Source organism: Medicago sativa, chromosome 1, assembly GCF_051527215.1.
Source record: "Medicago sativa cultivar Bolivia chromosome 1, Bolivia_mono, whole genome shotgun sequence".
Taxonomy (NCBI): domain Eukaryota; kingdom Viridiplantae; phylum Streptophyta; class Magnoliopsida; order Fabales; family Fabaceae; genus Medicago; species Medicago sativa.
The window spans coordinates 11,963,033-11,977,374 of NC_140749.1; the positions used below are offsets into that span (position 1 = coordinate 11,963,033).

At 32.2% G+C, this 14,342-nt stretch overlaps 2 protein-coding genes across 3 annotated transcripts; one reads left to right on the top strand and one right to left on the bottom strand.

The window, feature by feature from the left end:
* The first annotated feature begins 1,273 nt into the window (after window positions 1-1,273).
* Window positions 1,274-4,944, top strand: LOC146952707 (uncharacterized). 2 transcript variants are annotated; one of them, XM_085704737.1, is made up of 2 exons: window positions 1,274-1,606; window positions 3,061-4,944. In XM_085704737.1, the coding sequence occupies exon 2, from the start codon at window positions 3,108-3,110 to the stop codon at window positions 4,545-4,547; it is 1,440 nt and encodes a 479-aa protein (XP_085560863.1). In that variant the 5' UTR covers window positions 1,274-1,606; window positions 3,061-3,107; the 3' UTR covers window positions 4,548-4,944. The 2 variants fall into 2 exon arrangements, with proteins under 2 accessions (XP_085560863.1, XP_085560870.1); XM_085704744.1 differs by having other exon boundaries at window positions 1,341-1,606; window positions 3,068-4,944.
* A 192-nt stretch (window positions 4,945-5,136) lies between these two features.
* On the bottom strand, window positions 5,137-11,291 carry LOC146952708 (pentatricopeptide (PPR) repeat-containing protein / CBS domain-containing protein). The gene is made up of 11 exons (XM_085704727.1): window positions 10,826-11,291; window positions 10,021-10,153; window positions 9,562-9,659; window positions 9,276-9,437; window positions 9,121-9,189; window positions 8,664-8,799; window positions 7,774-8,006; window positions 7,607-7,684; window positions 7,132-7,200; window positions 6,670-6,846; window positions 5,137-6,358 (listed from the first exon to the last, which is right to left on the bottom strand). Exons 1-11 carry the CDS (start codon window positions 11,177-11,179, stop codon window positions 6,107-6,109), a joined length of 1,761 nt encoding a protein of 586 aa, XP_085560853.1. The 5' UTR covers window positions 11,180-11,291; the 3' UTR covers window positions 5,137-6,106.
* Between the last annotated feature and the right edge of the window lie 3,051 nt (window positions 11,292-14,342).

Here is a 14,342-nt window from a genome sequence, read left to right on the forward strand (position 1 = left end):
AATATCATTTGTTAAAAAATGATTTTATATTGAAAATGAAAACAAACATAACTTTTATATTTGAAGAAAAAAAAGCAATAATATTGTTTACGTTTTTTTCAATCACATTAATGAAAAACTATTTTAACATACATACTTCCAACTTGAATGATTTTTTATTTATGTTTTTCTTAAAAATCTATAAGCAATAATATTCAAATTATTTATATCAAAACTATATTTGGAGGAAAATTTCATCATGTTTCTCACAATCAATAATTTATCAAGTACTAGTACTATTCTCATCCTTTATGGATTTGGTAAGGTTTGCCATATGTCACCAAATAGAGTGCAATGTCTTCTAGATACTCTTGTCAACCCCACGTACTAGATGTGCTAGTCAACTAACACTGTTTTTGCGCCAAATGTATTGGTCAACTGATTGCACTTTGTCAATTACTAGTTTTAGTAAAGTAATGACTCAGCCAAATCTCTCTTGATGACTTTGTGAAGTTTCCATGATGTGGTGGCTTGGATTGTGTTATGCAGTTGTGCTCATCCATGAAGTTAGCTCAGGGTGAATCTCTATGGTTATGCATTTGAAGATAAACATTGAACTTTATAATTATTATTTTTTTAAATAGGGAAATGCTAACCGGTGCCTCCGGAGCACTGGTTAATGATATGAAAAAGGAAATTATATAGTAGTTAATGCATTGAAATTGGATATTTAATTTATAATAAAGTCAAAAACAGTTTCCTTTTATGGTAATAATTCTCTTTTATGATATGCTTAACCAGTGTCCGGGGGCACAGGTTAGCATGACCCTTTTAAATAAAGTTTAGCATATTGTCACATCATTTAATAAATTTACAAATTCATTATGTATCGCGTCATGATACGAATTAAATGACATAATAATCAACAATGATTAGATCTAGTAAAAGAGGTCCGACTATCATAAAGTTTTTTTATAAGAGGATCAACTTATGAATGTAAAATTTAAATTTTGACTAAGATGTATCTACATTTAATATTTGACAGTGTTTCGAATAATTTCCTATTAGCGAAAACTTATGATAAAAAATATTTTTTTTGAATGAATGATAAAAAACATATGACATGACAACATATCATTAGATTTTTTAAAAATAAAATAAAATATCATTAAATGTATGTGACCAATGATTCCATAAAAATTTTCTATATGTTTTTTTACAGAAATATATTATTTTTTTACTAATGAAAAATATATTATATGCTATTTATAGAAAATTAAAATAACTATTACGTGTAGAAATGAAAGAGAAAAGGTCAACTATGCTTCACATATTCTCCCAAATGTATCGTTGTTATTCACAGCTCGTTTGATAAAAATGTAAACAAATCATTTAATTTGTGATTTCATGCCTGCAATACAGCTCCTTTGAGTTGTGCATGATTTGTGATTTCCTTATTTTGATGTTTTAGTTAAATTACCTCAACACAATTTCTGTATTTTCTCTTCCAATCAATTCTCTTTCTTTTTCAACTTCAAGCAATAACTCATATTTTCTCCTTCTTAAGCAATTTCATTTGCTTTGTTCCCACAAATTCACTCTTCCATTAGCTTTATTTTATCACAAGGTATGTTATCAAACTATTTGTTTTTTCTTTTCTTTTTCATGTAAATGTAGTTTGCCTTCTATTTTGCTTGTTTCAGCAATTTTTATTTGTATCATGTTCCTTTATTCCTTTTAAAAAAAACAAAGGAACATAATTTTTTGTTTTTAAAATTAAAGTACACTTAAAAGGTTATGATCATAATCATTTGACAAGCACTTGAAGTGTACTTTTTAATTTTACTTTTTCCTTACAACTCATTCAGACACAAATTTGTGATGAATCTGGATTTGGATGTTTCCTAATATATGAGCTTACATTCCCCCAAAGTGTAACTTTTTTTTATCTTTGGATGCTTTCTTTTGTTTCTTTTGTTTTTTCATGGAGTTGGTAATGTATAGTGGCCTTTCTTTTCAACAAACCATTCATAGCAATTTCTTTTTCTCTTTTGGTTACATATTCATCACCACTTCTTTTCAAGAACTAATTATAAGGACATGTGGGTCATATATGAGAAGAAATAAAGTAAAAGAGGAAATTATTGACTTTGGCTCTAAATTTGTAGGGATTTGATAATGTGATCAATAACATTAATGATTGTTTAAAATGATTTCTTAAATTCAACATAATTGCCACATTAGTTTTAGAGAGTAAATTTATTGCAAGTTAAATTATTTTTATGGGAGTAAGTGCTCTTTATTACATTAGAAAGTTTCTTCTTGCTAGTGTCATAGAAGTTAGTACTCGTTTGATTTCTATCTAATTTCTCTTCATTAGGCTTAAGTCGTCTTTTATGAAAAAGAAAAAAGAAAAAGAAATTTTGAAAAGAGTAATTATTTTAAAATTTTGTTGTAGATCAAAACTAGGAGTGTGACACACAAGATACGTATTTTTTTTATGAATACAAGACACATATATTTGTATACTTCAGAAAAGTGATTATAAATTCCCTATTCAAGCAAGATCAGTTCTTCTAAATGTATTTCTTGAATGCCATTCACAAATATAAGTCAATTTTATTTCTCAATGTCAAATTGATTCAATATCCAAACCTACTAAATTCTGAAAGAAACATCATATATAGATATATCTTTTGAAATCGAGTATATAACAAAATATTGGATGTTTCCTCCAAGAAATTAAAGTAAAGGAATTAGTCTCAATTGTTATTAAATATATATCCATGATTTAACATTTATATACAAAAAAATATCAATAGTTGATTTTCTCATCAATAACAATAAGTGATTTTCTCATCCAACATTTTGTGTTTAACTTTAAAGTAAGGTCAACTCTATAGTGCATAAAATGAGATAGATCTTGCACATAAGTTTGTTTTCAGCATTTTGTTTTCACCATCAAATCAAATGAGATATGACTTGACATATCGATCCAATAGTAGAAAACAAGTTTGTGCATGGCTTAAGACTAATTCAGATGGTTAAGCTTAAGTACTATTTTTTTTTTTTTTTTTACAGTGTGCAGATTCTTTCAAGAATTTCCTAGCTTAAATAACTAATCATATATGGCAACAAAAGCTAAAGAAAGTAGTACACTTGTTGGGAATGAGAGGAAGAAGACACCAGCTTCTATCACAACTACCAAAAGGACCACAAAACCATCCACACCAACAACTACCTCCACAACCAACAAGAGTAACTCAACCAACCCATCAGAGAAAAACATCCCAAACTATCTAAAGCCCACAACAAGTTTCAAACAGCTTAAAACTGAGACTCCAATTAAGCCTTCTCCATTAAGAAGAAGATCATTAGACAAACCACTTTCATCTTCAAACTTAACAGCACCAAAACAAAAAGAAACCTCTCTTTCAAGACTACACAAAGCCCTTGTTTCCCCTGGCCCTAGAGAAAGATCTGCTTCACTAACTAATAGGTCTTCTAATGTTCCAGTTAAAAGTACCAACCCTTCAAAACCTATTTCAAATAAGACACCAAGTGATGCAAAAAATAAGCTAGTTGGGAAAAAGGTTACAAATAAGAGTACTCTCAGTAGAAACAATTCTACTTCTAAAACCTCCAAGAAGATAGCTAATGATCATGCTTCTGATATTCCTGCAAAGATCAAAGCTGTGACTATAGATTCTGACTCATCAAGTGTTGAAACTGAGGATGTTAAAGAGGTTACAAACCAAGAAGTTGAAGTGATAAAAGTGGAGAATGAAGAATATGTATCTCATGAGATTTCACCTGATGTCATCTCTGAATTATTACATGAGCAGGAACATGATCAAATTCTTGAGGATTCTGACATACCTTATGAGAAAGTCATTTCAACAGTTTCAGACCAAGAAGTAGAAGAAAAGGAGTCACAAGAAGAGGAACATGAAGAGAAAGAGAACAATAATGAGAATCAGACAAAAGAAGTTGATCGTTCGGAGGTTGAAAGCGAAGTTTCTGTGATCCAAAAGGAAGAAAATGAAAGTGGGAATCAGATAGAAGAAGCTGATCATTCTGAGGTTGAAAGTGAAGTTGCTATGAATGAAAAGAAAGAAAATGAAAGTGGGAATCAGACAGAAGAAGTTGATCGTTCCGAGGTTGAAAGCGAAGTTTCTGTGATTGAAAAGGAAGAAAATGAAAGTGGGAATCAGACAGAAGAAGTTGACCGTTCCGAGGTTGAAAGCCAAGTTGCAGTGAATGAAAAGGAAGAAAATGAAAGTGGGAATGTAATAGAAGATCAGAAAAGTGAGAACAACAATGAAGAAGAACAAGGAGGGGAAGAGAAGGAAGCTGTTGAAGGAGGGGTTAGTGAAGAAGTTGAAGAAGTTAAGGTTGAAATAGCACAACCAAAGCAACAACAATTAGCAGTAAAAGGGAAGAATGATTTATCTCAAGTATCTAATGGTATGATTGAGGAAACTGCAAGCAAGCTATTGGGGAGGAAGAACAAGGTTCTTGCATTGGCTGGAGCATTTCAAACTGTCATTGATCATCAAATCAAATGAACCATGCATGCATGCCACACTTGTATTATTTTATGTGAGACTATACTTTGCTGACACTCATTTTGGAATTGAAGGAAACAGTGTGAGAGAAGTGAGAATTATACTCATGATTGAAAAATCAACTTTTGAGATTTAAACAAATTCTTTGTTATATATGTGTGTGTATGCAATTGCAATTGCAATTGCAATTTCAACTATTGATTTTCCAAGAAATGATTATAGCTCCTCATTTTTCCTTCTAACTTTCTCAATTCAGAGGACAAAATCTCAGGAGTAGAAAGAAAGAAAAAACAAGAACAAAACAAAATAGTTGAAGAATTTATTCTGATGTATAAGTACTATACCATTGTAAACTACGTAAATTATTCAGTCTATTGTCAATTTGACAGTTCTCTTCCTTTTGTTCTTCAAAAACTGCAGTAACTCAAAAGCTTGTGTTTGATTCACAGAGAAGATATTAGTTGATATGATTTGATGATTATGATTGATATTCTGGACTAAGAATATATTTGATTTTTTATTGTAACACTTGTGAAAATTTTAACCTATATATATTTTGGTATAGATTGATTTTAGTTTGTACATCTCATTTATTGAAAAAGCCTTCTATTAAACTTTTTCATAATTATTTAAAAGTTTACAACAACTTTTTCCTAGGTGAATGTCCCCGTGAGCTTAACTCAATTGGTAGACAATGCATAATAATTATATGCAAGGTCGGGGGTTCGAACCCCTGACACCACCAAAAAAGTTTTTCCTAGGTGAAGTTTAACTAAATAAAAAAGAAACTACCTTCCCTTCTTGTTCCTTAAATCTGCCATGAGACGGCTGAAATTGACTTATTGTTACTTCATCTTCACTATCAAACAATAAAAGGTCCAAAATTCTTCCCTCATCCATTGCCATTATTTATTTCTTCTTGCTGAAAAACTTCTTGAGCAGGGGACAAATACCCTTTACGTACCCAGACTTCTTATATCACAGCAAACAATCTGATTCTTATATCACAGCAAACTTCTCGTGTCCCTTCTTGAGCAGGGGGAAAATACCCTTTAGTCTATTGGGACTCCTACTAAAACGGCTGATTCCTCCTTTGTCTTCCCTTCTTCTACATGGTTTAGATTTTGGAGATATAGGACAACTCACCATCCTCAAAATATTCATCAAATAGTTCAACCTCATTTGACAATTCCTTAGCTTGAGCAGCTATGAGGAGCTTCTTGTCTTGAGCTTCTTTTGGCTCAATTAGGCAATAAACTTGCCCTTTTCTACTAGACTAGACTCTTCTCGTGAACTTGTCCTTAGAACAAGAATTTGGTTTGTAAAGTACTCAACACCTATTTGCCTATTCAAGAATGGATTTTGCTGCATACATGAATCCCTTAAATCATTTGATAAAAATATTTGCATCAACTCCTAGGCAAGGCACTCGGGGCGAAACATTAAGTGACAGTTAAGTTGAAACACCATGGAAACTATTGGTTTTTTTGTGCTAATGCATTTTCTAATACCACTAAATAAAATTTTACATTTTGGTACCAACTAAACATGTTATATTACTATGGTCTGCAGAGTGAAAGGTCTGTCTCTTTCACTTCAGATGCAGGTTTGATGAGCCTATTCAATTGTTCTAATGTAAAAACTCCAACTGCTCTACAGCCGTATGAAGTAGCATACGAGTCAGTGCAATTTACAATGATAACCATTGGGTAACCCTTCTCCAAAATTAAATCAATTACATGACCAACAGATGTTGAAGCTGTAACACTGGGAGGAGGACTTCTCATCATTGTTGAAAGTGGAGCATCCAACTGCAGAATGAATTCATCATAGTATTAGATGGTTAGAGGCCGAATCAGAAATTGACAATACGTCGAATGAAGAATTATTTTTTAATTTGTATCGATGTCTATGTATTGTTCTAAATCATATTAAAACATTTTTGTAATTAAAAAAATGTTGATTTCTTTGACAAAGCATGAACAAACGGGTCTGCAATAGCCCAAGACAGAAAGTACATGCATTAGTGTTAGCTTCTCTCCATGTCTGACTTAAAGACTATAGAATGCATATCTTTATAGTAGAACACTATTTCATCAAACGGCAATCTCGCAAAACATACCTGATTGCAGTCTTCACGGTGTAACAGCCCTGTACAACTGCCCCACTCATCTACAATAGGAACTACTGCATCATTAAAGAAACGCGACACCACATCCTTCAGCTTTATGGTACCTTGTAGTGGCCGTGTTGCTTTAAATGGCATCATGAAACCCTCAACCGGTTCAGAAGGTGAAACCTGAACCATGAGGTTGCATAATAAGACTATATACAAATTCTCAAAGAAGAAAGAAGAAACTACCAAAAATGCAATGCAGAAAAAACAGCCAAAGGCTGGAGTCAGAGGGTCTGTGAATTATGAATATATAAATAAAAGCATGAAAGCCTGCAAGACAGTAGTTTTAGACAAACTAGGTTAAAATGCATTTACAAACAAATAGAGCATACTTGTTATTTAGCTTAATATAGCTCAATGCCACCTAGAGAAAAGGATGTCAGTGAATATATTATATATGTTAAGTACCTGAGGAAGTAAGAAAGGATTGAATACAGATGCTGAGAATCCCAATAAGGCCTCAATACGAGAAGCAACCTAAATTACAGAAGCACAGGCAAATGATTAAGAACCTGACTTGCTGCCAGCCTTAGCATTTTAAGGGAAATGAAACAATTAAATGCCTAACAGCTTGTTCAGAAACTTACTACTGGACAATATTTGGCAACAGTATTAAATGTAATCCACGGTAATATTATACTTAGAATTAGAAAAGAAACACCAAGTCAAAAAAATAAAAAAATAAATCAAGCTAACAACCGATTCTCTGCAAAGGAATCTTTGCATTGTAAAAAGGACACCAAAAATATCAACTGAAGTACCAGTTGATCCTAAAAATTAATGTGATAAGAAACGAACCAGATATATAAATCAATGCTAATACTTAAAAGTCTACTAAATGGATGTATATAAAACAACATTCATGAAAAAACTAACTACACACCATGCCTCCATGACTCGTCCAAGATATGCCCTTCCATCTTGAAACAATATACATAAGAGTTTTAGTAGCGACATCAACCTGGGATAAAATGTCAAGAGCAAGTGAATTATTAGCTTCCCCGTCCCAATCAAAATGTTGAAAATTAGAAACAGAAATATTAATAATACCTGGCCAGCGTTCAGGGCTGCTTCCATTAGAAGGTGGTCAGCTTCTTCTTGGGAAACTGGTAAGATTGTTCCTGAAGTATCTGGCAAAATCCGCTTATGCAAGTTTTTAACCAGATCATAATCTCCTCTAGAAGCAAAGGCACGCATCATGGAAAGATAGAGATGAGGCTTCGGTCTCAACTCTGGATTCCAACCAACCTGTTTCTGTATTTCTCCAAAAATACACAGAGCACCTATATACCCCAAGATAATTCAATTATATGATGAACAAAATACAAATTCATCAATTACTTAATGAAACAAAAGGATTGTCTGAAAGCACTAATAGAGTGATTATTAAAGAAGAATACTAATAGTATCCATTCAAGCTTCATTAGAAAATGAACTAGTAATTGAAACTCATAACAGTAGATTTCCATTCCTTTACTATGTTTAATTGAGTATAGTTCTCTTTGTGCCACACCCACAAATTTAAAGTTTTAACTTGGTACTTGGTTCAACTGGCCACTTAACTGAAAGTTTTATCAGTCCTTATGAGACATAACCTTTCAGCAAACACGGCCAAAAGTTAAACTATTATCCATTTCTAACTAAATAATTGGTGAAATTTATAATAAAATACGACATTCATAATCTTCACTCAACTTAGAAGAATGTAAAATGCAAATCAGCATTATAATAATGTTTCACCCTTCAATTCAAGAGACAGGTAGAACTCGTTAATCTCATACATATTTTGATTATTAGCACTTGTTAGGAATATCTTACTCCACCCATCCAAAAAAAAAGTGGAATATCTCATTCCAACTACCATAAACATTTATCCTTTTAATTATTCCTGAAACTATCTCCAAGCAACTAAAGAAAACCGGAATCAAATGAAAGCATACCTTTAACTGAGCCACATTTTAGTAAAGCATCAACTATTGCTGTGTAAGCAGTTCTATCAATGTATAACTCAGAACATGATTTCATCTCCAGCACTATTTGCATAACTGAAACGAGATCCTTTGCCTGCCCCAAACCCTGCAAATAAAGAGAAAAACTGAGAGATGCTGCCACATATCCCTCCTAAACCCCTGATAAAATTATAATAGAGGACATAACTAAATTTGTTTAAAATAAATGTTAAAGGCATGCCATTTTCATACATGACTGCTTAAACTATGAGAACTTAAATAATCATTAAAATAAAAGCAATTTCAAGAAAACTGAAATGAGTGAACATAACTCCGGACTCCAACAATCAAAACGTTATACAGAATAAAACAAAACTTGATTTAAATTTTAATGGTTTCGTACTACAACAAACTAATATTACAAGTGAGTAAATTTGAGAAATCTGACCTTGAGCAATGTTGTGTATGTAACGATATCTGGAAACAGATCATCATGGATGAATTCCTGCGCTTTTTCCTATAATATAAAGGTTGGAATTTAGAAGGTCCAGATTTATCTACCACAAAACTATTAAAAGTTATATTTCAAATAAAAGTTATTACCTTCATTTCCCCAAATAATTGCATGGCAACATCCAACTTTTCACTCTGAACACATGCTAAAATTAGTGTGTTATATGTGAGCCTGTCAGGCATTATTCCTTGATGTAAAATTTCATTGAGCATGTTTATTGCAGTATGAGGACAGCCTGAGTTTATATGCCCCTAAATTAGTGGGAAAAAAAATAACCATTCAAATTATTGCTCGGATCAGACAAATATTTACAATCTCTACTACTGAAATATGCTATTCATAATGAAATTTTCTCCCTAAGGTTCAGAAGTAAACCTTTATTAGAAGGTTGTATACTGAGACTGAAAAATGTTCGCCTTCACGAAGCACGGAACCATAACAGGCAAGGAGGCCATTTGCACGACGCAGGTCTCCTGCACTATAGCATTGCAAGTAAAACATCACCAGTCAACATGACTTTTTAATGAATTTTATCATAGACTAAAACCAGAACATACATCTAACACCTTAAACATTGAAAGCAAACAAAATATCAATCACACAAAAACTTCTTATATCTTCAGCTAACATATACATTTTTACATGTCTGACCATGCAATGCAAAAACAAAAATGGATCAGGAAAAAAAAAGATCATAACAAAATAAAAAGTAATGTACACTTAGCAAGGCCAGAAATTCCCAGAAATGAAAAACATTTAAAACAATAGATGATGAGACAAACAGCAAAGATCCGACAGGGATAGGTATCAGGGAGACTGAAATATCCAACTCACCTGCTTCTGCTAAGGCATTTAGTAAACCAAAGACCAATGGTGCTGACAACTTTGGACTTCCCACGGCAGTACCATTTTCAACAGATTCAAGCAATCGAAAAGCTTCATCAAATCTATGCGCCTTGCCTAAACCCTTTATAAATTTAAATAAAATCCAATCAAGCTTAAATAGAACATATAATTAAAAACCATACCAGAATGAATTATTATTAGATAAAAAGTAATCTGTAAGATTATTATGGTATGTCTGGATGGAGGGACTTGTGGCTAAAGGAAAGGGACTGTTAATATTTTTCATTTTAATTATGAAATTTCTAAAATGATTATAATGAAATGATTAATAATGGGTAATTGAAAGTTTCGAGGTTAACTTTTAATATTTCCTTTCAATAACCCAAAAATAAAATCTTGTTCCACTAAATCAAGCTAGCTAGCTACTTGAATCAAACAACATTAGCGTATCCTAACATAAATCATGAATAATGATAGACTATTTAATCTAAGTCATTATTAATGATTAGCCTACAATTTTCCTTGGTTTCTCGGTAACTCTACCTATTGCACAATCACTAATCCATTATAACATTGTCATACTCACAACATATAATCTCACACAACAACACTTATCACTTATCAGTAAAATTAGTTTCAATAGCACATTATGATCACAAAAAAGTTACACTTTAATCATTTATCCATTTCATTACAAATAATCTCTCTATAATTCCCTATTTAAAATGAAAAATCTACTCTATCTAAACATACCTTATTAATCATTCAATAATTTCTATAATCAGAATAATACCTTCAAAAGCGTGGCATAGGTGACAGTATCAACACCACAAGCTTCAGGATTCTTCATCTCATCAAAAATGTTGAGAGCTGAATCGATATCACCGCAACGAACACAAGCTTCCATAACCGCATTCATCACAATCGTATTCAATTTTCCAAAACGTTTCTTAGCAACTTCAATTTCATTCAGAATCTGGTGAAGCTGTTTTCGGCGAGTGAGTTGAAGTATGCGTGTAGTGAGGTGTTTCAGATTCGTTTTGCGAGGAGTGGTAAATAAACGACGTCGTATTGGAGAAGATGAAGAACACGAAGAAATGGGAATGTATGAAGAATGATGGAGAGGGAAAGCGTGAGTTAGAAGCATTTTTTTATGGTGAGGTTATTGTATTCTATCCATTCGCCATTGAACTTGATTACACAAAATCTCACTCTATGTATCAGCACTCTGTAATATCTACTCTATCTGCAATATGTAAGTCCTTAAAAGAAAGTTGAACAATTCTTTTAACATTAAAGACTATTTTGAAATTTTGATACATAACTAATGTGGTTATTCATTAGAGGAGTGATATTTTGACAACCAAAATCAAACAACTTTAATGACAACCTTTTTTTCTCTCTTCTTATTGGACAATAACAATAGAGAGAGAGAAAAAGGAAGAGAGAGAATAAAAGTATAATGTGAGTATGAGAGAGAAAGTTGTCACAAAAGTTGTTTAAAAGTGGTTGTCAAAATATCATTTCTCTATTTATTATATATTTAAAGACCAAAATAATTATTGCCTCAATTTTGTCTATATGTTTGTCTCTACAGTCAATTGATTTTGAATAAAATGGTCATGTAAAATTGATTCCAGGTAAAAATGAGTTGATTTTGTAAAAGTAGATTTAATGATAAATATTTAATGATAAATGGGTTAAAAATTCATATTAAATTTATGTTTTGTTAAAAAATTCTATTTTTTTTTGGTAAATATTTTTACAATATTCTACACATTTCTGCACAATTTCATTAAAAAAATACTAAAATTAACTTAAAAATAGGGACCAAAAGTTGTGATTGAAAATTTTATAAGGACTAAAAGTTGAAGGAAAATTTTAGAGGGACTAAAACGAAAAGTTGATACATTTATAGAGATCAAAAACATATTTAACCCTTCTTTAAATAATCATGCAACATGATACAATCAATTGTACAATCTTAAGAAACATTTTTTACCCTCCAAAATTGAAACCAAATATATGCTACGTTCATTTTGATATTGGGTTGAGTTTCTTGTTGGAACAGTGGATCATGTGTGATTTGGGTGGGAGAGTACCGAAAATAGAGTAGTGGGAACTGCTCAATAGGCTCCCTTAATTGCTCACGATCTCCGCAAAATGTCCTTGTTTTAAATCGATCACATCAAAGATGATTTCTGATGGATATAAAAAAGAAAAGAAAAAACAAAGATTGGAAGGGATCTTTGAATGTGTGTAACTTTCAGGTACATCATAACTTCCAATGCTTATGAACCCTAAGACGTATGCATCAGAAGATAATTTTTGATGCAACCAGAAGATAATTTCTAATTAGCCTGAACTGGTTTTGACAAAATTAAAATTTGGCACATAGGCATAATTCATTTTTTGCCTGGAAACATAAACATAATTCAACTTTGAAAACAGTTTTGGTATACCATTTCATACACAAGGGCACATTGACTAATGATGACAATATTTTATGTTCATTAACAAAATGAAAATAAAATCATATATGATAAACATTTCGATTGCTAGAGCATCTGCTTAGGCAATAGTTTGTGTAGGGATGTTCTAAACATGCCCATATTGTCTGAGCACGCGCTCTAGCAAGTGAGAAAAAACCATACGACGACCGCACATGATACACTTAGAGAACCAACATATGTCCTATAATAGGCATGTTTGACTATGATCATCATAGGGAGAAAAGATATGGTCATCCACCATTGTCCGATCCAAGAATGTCTTGTGCATATCTGGTGTCTTATGATCCTTTTCAGGGATTAAACGACATGCACATGTTTTGAATGTAAAGAAATTAATGTTTTGATGTTTTAAATCAAGTGTCACACATATCAAAATGAGGTTCATGTTCTGGTATTATTCTTAAATAGATTGTAACATATCTTTCAATACCTAGTGATCGAAAGATATCTTCTGATCCCATCTGATTGTTATGTAAATGGCGATTTTGGAATTTTGAGGGGTTTGTGACCAAGTAGAGGCTCGGAGCAATTTCTCATAGTAACGAACCCATAACTCGTTATTTTCTCTTATCTCAAATGAAGAAAAATACACTAACTTTTTGTGTATTTTATACGGTGATGTCAAATACAATATCAATTTTGTGTGTCAAAATGATATATCTTGTTTTCATATGATAAAAGTTTAGATGAGGGAAATTGCTCTTTGTACTTGATCAAGGAAAACAATAAAATTTATGTATAAATTTAGTTATGTGGTGGTGAGAGTTGATACCTTTAAATTTATGTGTATATTTTGTTCAGTTAACAAATATTTGAATTTATTGCCAATGATCCATCGTTTCTATTTCTCTCTCTCTCTCTCTCTACACACACACACCACCACCACCACCACCACCACCAACAACAACAAATATTTGAATTTTCTGTGTTTCCTAATCTCTATTTTGAGGCCAGAAACAAGGTACCCATCGACGTCGTTGAACATTTTCTACAACCTCTTCAACTGAACCATTTCCTCAAAACAAAACCTCTCACCTCTCCACGTGTCTCCCAAATCATTAACTCTTCCACACTACCTTAACCACGAAATCAAACCTTGCCTCCTTTGGTTGCCGATTTCTTATCACCTCTCTCGTTGCTCCCTTCGTCACCCGAAAGGTGAAAATATGTCGAAGAGGGAGTAAAAAACAAACCAAGTTCAAGTAAAAACAACAATACAATAACACTTTGGCAGAAAAACTGATGGCGTATTTCGCAAGTGTACGAAATCGTTCAAGTAGTAAATTTAAATCGGTAATACCGAGTGTCGAACTCGAGGATCGCGTTATGCTATTGAATTGTATTTAGAACTTAATCGAACAAAAGGTTAATCTTTTGGTTTTTAAACAATAGTTAAAATAACGGAAAATAAAGTGATTAAGATTAATGGGAGAAAGATGCTAGGGATGAGTTTCGCTAGATGACCATGAAAAGCTAATAACTTAGTCTCAACTATTGAATCGACTCGTATGATTGTTACCGAATTATCTAATTTATTCTTGCCCTAATTCCTTAGTTACAAAAACTTTAAACCTAAAATAAAGACCTAATTCCTTAGTGAATTTGAAGATTAGGGTTAAGCATTAACGAACAAGAATTCTCTTAATGATTCCAAGGGTTTGTATCTATTCCTAGATTACAAGGCAAGGATCTCTTATTTCAAAGCGTTTATCAATTCCACTTCCATATCACAAAATAAACCGTAAATCAATTTAAAGGCGGCCGACACAATAAAAAGCATTAAGAACTGAAATAAGA

Excerpts from the sequence above, each read along its gene's own strand:
- LOC146952707 (XM_085704737.1), top strand. The coding sequence starts at position 3,108 with ATGGCAACAAAAGCTAAAGAAAGTAGTACACTTGTTGGGAATGAGAGG.
- LOC146952708 (XM_085704727.1), bottom strand. The coding sequence starts at position 11,179 with ATGCTTCTAACTCACGCTTTCCCTCTCCATCATTCTTCATACATTCCC. Across the intron at positions 10,154-10,825 it reads CCTATGCCACGCTTTTGAAG|GGTTTAGGCAAGGCGCATAG; the intron begins GTATTATTCTGA and ends AAATTTATAAAG. Across the intron at positions 9,190-9,275 it reads AATTATTTGGGGAAATGAAG|GAAAAAGCGCAGGAATTCAT; the intron begins GTAATAACTTTT and ends TTTATATTATAG.